Below are 11,560 nucleotides of genomic sequence, written 5' to 3'. Positions count from 1 at the left end.
AGCAGGAATATACAAAGAGATTGTGATTGACCCCAGCAGCTTGGTCCTTGGAAACACCTACCCATTCAATCAAAACAAGAGTTTTCAAGGTGAGGAATTCTTGATCTCACTGTTCAGAATATGGACCTGTAAAAATGAAGGTTTATTGGTACTATATGGGCATTTTGCGAGAAGCTTTCTTGTTTACGTAGAGCCCAAAGAAAACAGATTTCTTGCATGACACTTTGCAAAAGGGACAAATAACCGTTCTGACTAGAAAAAAGGTACAGCAGGGAATTATGTGCAAATACTGTCAGCTACTGGATTTGGAACAAAGATGGTAACCTCTTCACACGACTGTATGTAGAGTATTTGTAAGTGGAGATCCACAAGCTTCTCCCAGGTGAACTGTGGATGGCTCATTGCATTAGATACACAGAACTGGTTCATTGGATGGTTCTATCCAGTCCATTCGGCAGCTCTCCTTCCCTACCAAATGCAACTGTCCCTATGCTGAAAGGAGTATTTCCATTTTATACATACATTGCATAGCACACAACAAACTCTGGTTTATTACCTTTATGCACTACCTTTGTATTACTGGATTTTACAGTCACTCAGCTGAAGCATTAACTAAAATTAGAAATGGTTTATTGAATTAGAGCCAACAATTTAAATTTTTAAAATTGTTAAAAAACAAATCAGTTTTCAGCCTGGAAATTGAATAGTTACACAAAGGAGAAATATAGAGAAACGTAAGGTTAAGATATCCATAACAGCTTTTTACTCTGTCCTCAGTTGGCAGCTCACCCTTTGCCTAAAACCACAGTATAAGCAATGCACAGTTATGCAGCACATCTTTTATATTGACAAGGAAGACATACACACCATTACTTTGTTAAATACAGACAAAGTATCTGTCTATCACCTCTCTCTGGTGGTATCTGTCTATCATCTCTCTCTCTCATGCCTTTCACCTCTTTAACCAGATTCTAATAAATCCATTTGAAACAAGGTGGTAATGTTTTCACGAGATAAAAGTATTGCAGTGAATAACAAAAGTGCGAGGAGAAAACGTATAAAATGTATATGCATTAAATAGAATAACAACTTACAACATAAGTGTATCACAAATTATTTAGAAAAAGATTGTTTTCTGTTGTTTCACTAGAAGTATTCCAATAACTAAATTTTATGCTGAGAACTAGGGACCGTATTTTGAATTTTTGTTTATGATAGTAATAGTATTTGTTTTTAAGTAAATGGATTAAAGAAGTCAAAAGGTTACATGAAGATCATTTTAATTAGGACAATTAATGTTGCTGTTAAGCAGCTGAAACTTTAAGGGCTTTGAAGTTATAAAATGTACTTAATTCTTCAAGGTATATGCTTTTATGCTGAGGCATCTCATGCATACAAAATTAATGCCACACATCTTCAGTACAAAATTTCCTTCAGTGACCCAAGGCTGTTTCACCGTTATTTGTGGTGGTTTGCTCTTCTATAAAGTTAAGTTGTAAGTTACAATTAAAAATCAACCAATCACAATTTATACTGGTACACATTGAAGAATATAACAGATTTTCCACATATAGCAGATTTTCCACAATATTTGGACTTTTCTATTGAAAACATAGTGAAGGGGTACATGTTCCACTGTCTTGAGCACAAGCAGATAGGGGCCTGCAGCAGCACTTGGTTCTTGTGGAAAACACTGGGAATCTTGATCAAAACTTTAACAAATTTAGTCAAAAAATGGAGAACAATGCTGTGAAAGTTTAGGTAAATTCAGTGCTAGATTTAAACTTTGGTAGCCTGGGTCTTTTGTTAAACATAAACCGCCAGATCTTAACAGCTGCTTCAAATCATTCTTGCTGAATGGCTTTTAAAACAGTCTCTTTGTGCCTTGCCTCAGGATGTATGAAGGATGTCAGATTTAACAACTACAGGATCCCTCTGGATACTCGTGTGAAGGAGCTGGTGTCAGTATTAAGTGCCCAAGGCGTCAAAGAAGGCTGTTCTTCAGAGGCTTGTAGGAATAACCCTTGTAACCAGGAATTTATATGTATTGATTTGTGGATGATGCATGAATGCAGGTAATTGGTGGAAATAAAAGCACAAAACCCTCCAGATTCAGGTGGGAAAGGGTGGGTGCTGAAGAAGTGTGCAACTTGAAGGCTGCTGCTGGCAATCTCATCAAATCAGTGAAACCACAGTGAAATGCTAAGCTAGATGCCTGCGTAGGCATCAGGTTACTCAGAGAACACTGTCCCTTTAGGCATTACCCTTAGCTGGTGTAAATCAGCCTATCTCCATTGATTCTGTAACAATTTCAGCTGCCTGTGTTCATTGAAAATGTTTAAAGAATAGCAGCAAATCCAGAATATTTGTAAACCCTGAAAACCAGGAAAAGAGGGTGTGTTAGCTCAAGTGAAGTGGAACACTAGCATGGCTAGCTGTCCTGTGAAGCTTGTGCTGTGCAATGTAGATGTGCTTTCTTTTGTAAGTGTCTGACTTCTTATACTGTCTTGAGCTGTGACCTCTGTTCCCTTACAGGCCACTTGAGTTGCATTAGAAGCACCGCATCATTAAGCTCAGAGTTCTTGTGTGTGGCTGGGGCTGAGGTTAGGACAACACTAATTCAAGTTAGTTATGCTGTGAAAATGTACACTTTAAGCATTACTGACTGCCACTGTCCACACAAACAGAGTTTTCTAGAGATGTATTTTTTTTCTGGAAATTCACTGTGATGGAAACACAAAGAACATAGCATAGCTTGTCCTGCCTAGACAGAACTGCAGACCCTAATCCAGCCATTTTTCACATGGGTAATCTTGCAGAAGCCAGTGGAACTACCCAAGTTCTGAAAGCCCCAGATGTAAGGGTTTGAAGTTGTGGAGCTCATTGTTGTGTGACTGCTTTAGAAAAGACTACAATCCTGTAATTATTCTAAGTAACTTACTTCTAGCAGCTACTTCACAAACTGTATGTAGAGTGTCATCAAAGACTGTTTTAAAATCTTAAATGCTGTGTTTCATGCCTACTTTTCTCAAAGTTTAATGGTTTCATTTTGCCTTCGTCTTTTCAGTTGCCCTCCGGGACACATGATCATGGAGAATGCCACTGGTAGACAGTGTGTCTACACTGCATGTGCTAAAAGGCCCTGTAACTATGGTACCTGCATCTCGCAGTCACCAACCAAGTTCCAATGTCACTGCCCTGATGGCTATACTGGACGTAACTGTGAAATCACACTGGCAATCTTTCACAAGGATACAGGCCTGAGCTTCAGTTCCATGTTTGCCATCTGCATTTGCTTTCTGGCGCTGTTAGGTAGTTATGGCAACTACATCTTGTATTACCTTTGGTGAACTCATTTATCCGTCTTGTCCTGAATAGTCGTCATCTCATCCTTCTGCTGAAAAACTCAGTTTCCTAATGGAGACTTGACTCTGCCTTCATTTCTTTGCCATGGTCTCAGTTCCATCAGTAACTTTCTTTTCATCCCCATGTGCACATATTGCTAAGTGAATCGACATTTGTAAGCAATGGAAAGTCCTTGCAGTTTTATTTTCTGCACATTTTCACTTCATTGCTAAGGAACTGCTCAGATGCATAATTGGAAGCAAATTCAATTGAACAGCAAGAGTGGAAATTGCTACCAGAGGAGCGTTGTTTAAAATACTGAGCATGAGACAGATTTTTCAGTCTAGGAGAAATACACTGTCAGACAGGAATAGACTTGGTCAGACAGGAGCAGTCTCTTGCATCTCACCAGTTGTGTCACAGCTCCTAACAGCTGCTTTTGGCTTCCTCAGCCATTTTCAGGCTTAGGCATTAGGTCTCAAAAAGAAGAGAAAAGACAAAGAAGGATCTCACTAGTGAGGAAGGATCACATCTTTGAGTCCTCGTTTACTCAAATTTCATGGAAGTTTGCCTGAGTAAGGCATAGGATTTTTCTCATGGTTTTTACAGTGTTAATTAAGTTTCATTCAGAAGTCATAGTAAGAGTATGAAAATGTATTATGGACTATTTTGCATCTATCTGTAGCTACCTGAAATACCATCACGCTCCCCAACTCTGCTAGATACTATGTTTGCCATGCAAATACGAACAGCAAATAATGTGGGAAACTAACTGGTTTCACAGCTTTTGAAATCCCAGTTAGTGGAAGTTGGTAAGAGATCGTTATGTTAAAGGAGGGGGGTTTTGCTGTGTCAGAGCAGTTTTATTGTGAGCTGACTTTGTGTTGCTGTCTGTGCTTGACTGAAAAAACAATGATATCTTTTACCTAATAATCCTGCTAGTCTTTCAGGTCTAAATTATGAGTTAGAAACAGTTATTTTTAACGAAGTGGTATGCATTGCTGTGAAAAATCTAGTAGATGTGGTTAACCATGGTATTACCACACAACTGCAACTTTTGTTAGGAGAATTTTTAATAAAATTACTTGTTCTCAAGATTTCAAATGCCCTTTCTCTTACAGAACTTCCAGAAAGTGGTAATGCACTTAAAAGTGATTAATTCATGCAATTTTAATTATAAATTCGAAGTTTCCAGTAGATTAGAAAAGCTGATTACATCTTTCAAACTCAAATATGGAACTGTTTTGTAAGTAAATCAATACCTGGGTGGCTTCACGTCAGTTCGGTATCACACGAACCTTCCCCACCGTTCCCTGCCAGGAGGAGACTTCAGCTCATGCTGATCGGTTAAAGACACAGTGATGCTTTGGAGCTTGCAACTGCTCTCACACTAATGCTATGGATCAAAGAAACAATAAACGTCATAGAACGCTTTTAATGACAGCACTGTTTAATGACAACTCAGGATCACAAGATCCTGAGCAGGAAATCAGGCAGGAACTTACACCGTTGGTCTCTGTATGGAGGAGATACTATCTTCAGTGGGGGTACTTCTGGTTTACACTCTTGTTACACTCTTGGCACACGGGCTATATTCATTTTAAGTATTGGCTTTTTATTAGCAGTCAGAGTAAAAGAATAGGAGAGATGTAGAATATTTAAAAGACTTCTTGAGTATCTCAAAATCACCTCAGGTAAAAAATGACTTTGCCAAGAAGTTACCATGTGTGAAAATCCATGTGACACATTTCTGTAAGTTTGGGGGATGGGGGGAGGAAAGGTAAACATACATCTCAAAGGCATTGATTCGGCTTGAAGAGTATAGCTACACAGCACAGTGCAGGGCATAGACCTCCGCGTACACCAGTTTCAGTCCCAAGGGCACCTAGATGCTGCTCCACACAACTGCACTCTGCCGTGTAGATATTCTGTAAGACATTCTAGTCTCTTTAATTCACTACGGTGTTAGTTTACGGTATCCAGTGGTTTGAGGTCTTACTATGAGCTTTTATCAATTTTTATAGAGTTGGTAACACAGTGGTACACAAGTTTCTATTTACATAATGTTCAGTATCTGATGATGAAGCTTTACAACTGTCAGTGTGTAAAATGCACCTAAGCTTTTAAGAAAGATGTTTAAATTCATGGATGCTAAGGCAAAATGTGCCTCATTTTTTTTTCTAGTAAAATGTAAGTCATTTCCTCTTTTGTCTGGTGTCTTCTTGTGCTTCATTTCTGTGTCATTGTATCTGTTACTGTCAACATACTGTTACTTAAGTGCTACTCCTTTGTATACATTTTCTCTTACAAAGTTTAACTCAATACTTTAAATAGACAAGTCTCTGAACAGCACTTGGGTCATTCAGTTCTTCATTTAGTTATGCTTTTAACAACTTCAAAGTTATTACTTTAAAGGGTATTTTAAACTGCTCTTTAAAGGCCTTTTCTTCTGTCTTTGATGTTCACTTGTAACTACATTGAAGAGTGCAAAAATCAAACATTTGCTGAGAAACACAACACTACAGCCTTGCTGGCTCTGTCTGCAAACCAGTGCTGCAGTATTCGTGTAGAACGGCTGCTGTCTAAGCCATCCTGCAGCACTTCTGTATATATATGTTTTATTTGTTTCTGAATTATGTTCTGTTTTGCTCCTGTGTGTTTACACAGCTCTGTTCAGTGCTGTATTCTTGTGGGCTCGCTGGAAGAGTCACAAAGGTCTGAACGGAGGAGTTTACCACGTATCTGCACATCATGAGGATTTGGAGGACATCAGAGAAAATATCCTCAACTACAATGAAGAAGGGGGTGGGGAACAAGACCAAGTAAGGATCATTGTGTTACATACAATTAAGAGGGGACTGGTGGCTCACCATGTTAACGAAAATGTAGTTTATGCTTTTCCTTTGTAACCAAGGACCTTAGCCTTTGTTCTGCTGATTCATTACTGCCATTGGCAGATGAATTATTTGCAAGGTTATGTACACAAGGGTGCATGTTTCTTAAGCGGAGATAAGTGCCTATCAATTTTTAATTTATCTTAAAGCAAGTGATCCTATGTGCATATTTAAAAATGCTTGTAGAGTGAGTTTAGCAGTAAAGAACTAATAGCTGATGGTTTTGGTTTCATGATTCAGGAGCCGCCGAGGTTCTCAGTGGTAATTACTGCTGTAGCACAGGGCTTGAAAGAGCCTGACATGAACGGTTTGTTACGGACAGTCTCTTTCTGGAGACTGTTCGTAACAGCAGTTATTCAGACTTAACTTGTTAAGAAACTGAGGTGCTACATTTGTTCCTCTTAAGCCCTAAAGCACATTGTTGTGGAAGAACCTTTCTGCATTCTTCTGTTTTGGAGAGAAATACACTAGTGCACACAAGCCGTGTTTATACTTACAGTAGACCAGATAATACTAACATTTCTGCTAGCTCTTTTAAGGATTTCTACATGTCAGTTTAAGCCAGAACCTTGAAAGAAAACTTGCAGATATTATAGATGAGTAACGTAAATATATTATTTGCTGACCCACAGATGTTTGCTGTGTTTAAAAAAGGTAAGGAACTTCATTGCTGCCTTTTGAAACTGTTCATTTCATGGATTCAAAAGGTGGTGTGACTCTGCAGAAGTAATAAGTCAGGGCATTAATGTCATGGATCAAAAAAAGCCAGTGATTTAAAAAAAAATTAAATGTGACCTGTCCCAAAATTCCAAATATCTTCAAGAATTTTTAGTTATAAAATACAGTGTGTTTTACAAGGCCACCTGAGAAAATATTCACACTTGTAAAGTATCCTTAATTTCTTGATGAATTAGTGTGAACATAATAAATACAGGAACGTTTTCCATGTGATAACATAGACAGCTATATGCATAAATCCTGCTTTCCTTAATAAGATTAACTTCCTCTGCAATACTTTGCAATTTTACATCCATAAGGTCTATAGATTGAGGAAATCTACAGTTACTGTATGACACGTTTAATTACTTTTGGAGAGTTCTTAAAATACACTCCTTATTCTAAGCAGTGGAATCAAATTAGTGACTTGATGATCTTCATCTGAGGCTATTACTCTATCTTGAAGAAATGCTGCTTGGGGTGAAGCCTCTACAGGTCCTGTATACTGTTCCTAAATTATTCAAATTTTACAGTTGCTGGGATTGCAGCTAAAACTTTCCAGTATCCTTTTTAATACCTAATTGTTTGTCTAGATTTAAAAAAAAACAAAGTACCCAGAATTACAATATCTTAATTGTATTCTAATGTTACCTTAACAAAAGGATCACAAGGGTGCTTGGACAAGAGAGTTTTGTCTTTGTAATGTTAGTGGAGGGTAGGGCTATGGGGACAAGAAGTTGTCTTACTAAGGAGTTTCTGCACTTGAAATAAATAAAACTATCCCTCAGAGAAATTAAGAGTTCATAAAAATTGTAGCAGATTAGAGCACTGTTGAGTATATACTTAACGCAACTAAACACTAAATGTTAAAAGCCAGCTTTGAAGCTAGAGGCAAGGATCGACTTGGGTTTGTAGCCTGCCAACTAAGAATGGTATATAATCAAAGAAATGTGTCATTTTAATGAACAAGTAATAGCAGTGAAGGATGATTTTAATATCACCCCATTCACCGAAGGGATGATCCTTAAATCTGTATTTGGACAAACTCCCATTTAAGTTCCGTACGACTAAAAGTTGCCATGTTTTATTGATTATATTGGTAGCCATGCTATTATAAAATGCTCATAGTGGGATCATACTGTAGGTTACACTGACTTAGAACATGCCTAAGATAGGCATCAGTGCTGTGGGTCTCACACTGTTCGTCACTAACAGTATTCCCTCTCTGGATGAATGGAAATAAGCAGCTATTCTATGTTACAGTCCTGTCCCAAACCCTAGTCTTGCCACTTAGGTGGCTTCTTGATTGCAGGTGGGGTTTTTTTTTGAAGCAGTTCTCTGTCTCCGATTGAAATTCAGCAAAGGCTCACCAAGATTACCTAGGATAATCTCTTATAAAATGCAATTCAGCATGCGAGAGAATAAATGTAATCTTTCGGAATGTGCTGCTTTGACAGCTCTGTCATTGATGGCTACTATTGAGATGAATAGCATGAGCAATACAAATAATTACTTGTTTGCTCTAATGAATTCTGTCTCACACAGCCTGTCAACATTCTTCTTTTGCCTGTAAATAAGTCCAGAGTCACAACCTTTGGATTGTAGGAAGGTGAAGGACGCTGTAGGACAACGCTTCTTTTCTTTCTTTCAGCTGGCATAAAGATTCTGATCAGTTAATGCAATTAACAAGTACGGTACTGGTAGGTTTAGTGACAGAAGTTGCACTTCAGGAACTGTGGCACAATTATCAGACAGCATTAATTGCTGCTTTACTAGAAGGGAAACTTTTTTTTTGGTAATAGATAATTACTTGGCTTTTGCAATCATGCCAATCCCATATAACATAACTAGCAATTTTTTCACAGATTGATAAAATTTTAACAGAAATCACAATAGATCTTTGAACTACTAATGCAGAAAGATGTCTTTTAACAGGAATACCCTTTCTCACCTTTGTTGCCAGACTCAGTATCACTATTTAATGATGAAAAAATACTCAGATCTGAATTTCAGAACAAAAATCGGGGCATTTCTGTAATTTTTATTCAGCTTCCGATACAAAATTAGACCTGATTTAGAACCTAATTGTAGTAGTGCAGGCTGCACAGGTGTTCCTCATGCATTCTCATCTGCTTGATGGGTTTTGCTTTTTTTAGGCACATTGTAGGTGGCAGAGTTGGTTCAACAAGCCAGTCCTTCATGTGTTCACACCAAATGGACTGCCTTTATTTCCTTCTTCTTTATTTCCACTAGAACATGAAGTTTTGGGACCTATAGAGAATATTAACTTAACGTGAACGGTTTCTCACTCCAGGATGCATACAACATGGCAGAACTGCAGGTGTCGATTCAAACCAGCCCAGCCTATTTCCTCTACAAGAAGAAAGAAAACCCAACAAAACTGAACAGTTTCTTTAGTGATGCGTCCCCAAGCATGCAGGAGCAGACCAAAACATCAGCGACTACGGAAACCTCTTCTACTAGCGGAGACTTTGGTCGGTACTTGTCAGATGTTGTCAGGGATGCTGACCATCACCCCCAGGCTGTGCCCCAGGACTCGCTGCAGGTGTTTTGCACCGAAGGAGAAGGCTCGGTTGCTAGCAGTCTGAGTACCCTGAGCTCCTCTGGACTCGATGAGGGTATCGTGTATGATGACATTAAAGAGTGGGGACCAAAGTTTGAGAAACTGAGTGAACTGTACTCACATACACATGCAGAAGACCTGTAGGTTACCAAGCCTGCTATTTTCAAAGTTTTGGAAGCAAGGGTGAAGGACAGTTTTTCATGCTCTTGCTATGTACTATCCCTCCCCCCCACCGCCTTTTTTCCCTCCTGTTAGGAGAGGCAGTCAAATTCCCACTAATGAGCCACAATTTGCATCTAACTGAAAAATTTAGTAGTAGGAGCTAATCTTGGGACATTCTAGACATTCACATTTGGGGATATAAACTTATGGGAAAGAATAAAGGGAAAACTTGGTCATTCACATACAGTGTTTAAGAAATAAATAGATTTTTGTCACTAAGGTAATAAAGGACTCTTGAGAGATCCTATGTACATAAGCTAAGATGGTGCTCAAAGCATGAAGAAAGCATGCTGTGTGTGCTGTTTTCAGTAGGAGCTTTAGCAGTTATTTGAAGAAAAAAAGCACATTGTATTTTTCTTGTGGAAATAAAGTCCATGTTATATTATATCCATCTTGTTTCCCTGACTGAGGCTCAGTTACAGCACCTGCTCCCTGAACATGGCACAGATGAGAGTCCATGGATCCAGGTAAAGGAATGAAGCAGCATGGATGGTGATCTTTAACTTTGGTTATAACCTAATGAAATCCCTTTATGTTGTCATATAAATGCAGAAACTGAATTTAGGCACAACACATCAAATCAGCTGCTTGCAACTAAATATTTTTCTTAATTAAAAGGCCAGGTTTTCTAAAATACTAGCCTCAAAGGTCACTAGTTAGGGATTTCAGTAGCAAACACCACAGTACACCGTAATCTTTCACTCCTAATGGACTACTAAACTGAGCCTAAACCAAGGACCAGCTAGAACCACGTAATTTGCATCTACAATCCTGTCCCTCATGTTTTGCTAAACCTCCTTTCATAGAAGCATTGCAAGAATTAGGTTTGAGAGGCTAGAGATTGACTGTTTTAACAGAAGCACTGACAAACTACAACTGTAGGCAAGTCATGCCTTGGGAAGAGCTGACTGGGGATAGAGATGCATTTCCAGTGAGGAAAAAACCCAACATCCCTTGGATGTTGTCAAAATACCTAGTGTCTTTAGGATGTCAGAAGACTGAAGATCTTTCCTATATCAAAAAAACCCCTTCATCCACCACTGGGACTTCTAAAACTAAAATCCTGTTATAAACAAAACCCTGCCAAAAGTCTAGTATTTCAAAGATGGTAATTTTCCAAAAACCATGCATGACAGCACATAATAATCCAGGCCTCCCTCAGATACATTTTAATAGAAAATCATGATCAACCGGGGACAGAGAAACATGGGGAAAAACTAACAGCGGTTCCCTTTTTCAGACCATTTAATGTCCAGATAGTATTCTGGATTTTTTTTTTTTTAATCTTGACAATATTTGGAAGAGTGAAGTGCAGCAAGAACACAATCTTGTTTTGTGCTGTTTCTTTATATATTATAATGTAAATTATATATCTATCAGCTGATAATATGAATGTATCACCGATTCTAAGATAATTTAATTTGTTTCATTAAAACAAAGCATAAAACAATGTACTGTAATAGTAAATGTATTGTAAAACTGCTTTGCTTACAGTTTCATCAGTAGCTTGTTTTGGGAGGTCTGGCTTTTATTTTTTTATATATATTAAAAAAACATAAACAAATAGGTCAATGCAGTCTGCAGGCTAGATTAATTTGCACATTTCCCAAATGAGAAATGTTCACACAGTGTCTTGTTCTTGCATGCATTTGTGACACACTTTGGAAAATCCTGAGCACACAATCAACTAATGGTTACACGCTGCAGATAATGTGGCATTTTCATCTGGAAAAGCTAAATGCCATTTTTACCCACGCCTGATAGTTTTGATTCACAGATGGTACATAGTATAGGATTT

The 11,560-nt window shown here is 38.2% G+C and overlaps 1 protein-coding gene across 1 annotated transcript in view; it reads left to right on the top strand.

The window, feature by feature from the left end:
- The window catches only part of LOC104082363 (neural-cadherin-like), a 49,186-nt gene extending 39,502 nt beyond the window's left edge, over positions 1-9,684 (top strand). Inside the window, exons 29-32 of the mRNA XM_009585473.1 lie at positions 1,895-2,075; positions 3,068-3,216; positions 6,013-6,167; positions 9,271-9,684. Coding sequence (XP_009583768.1) covers positions 1,895-2,075; positions 3,068-3,216; positions 6,013-6,167; positions 9,271-9,684 — 899 coding nt within the window. The remainder of the gene's footprint in view (positions 1-1,894; positions 2,076-3,067; positions 3,217-6,012; positions 6,168-9,270) is intronic.
- Positions 9,685-11,560: the final 1,876 nt, after the last annotated feature.

Source organism: Fulmarus glacialis, unplaced genomic scaffold, assembly GCF_000690835.1.
Source record: "Fulmarus glacialis isolate BGI_N327 unplaced genomic scaffold, ASM69083v1 scaffold12099, whole genome shotgun sequence".
Classification (NCBI taxonomy): domain Eukaryota; kingdom Metazoa; phylum Chordata; class Aves; order Procellariiformes; family Procellariidae; genus Fulmarus; species Fulmarus glacialis.
Note: the sequence above shows the minus strand (reverse complement) of the source record. Positions and strands in the feature narration are given on the sequence as shown.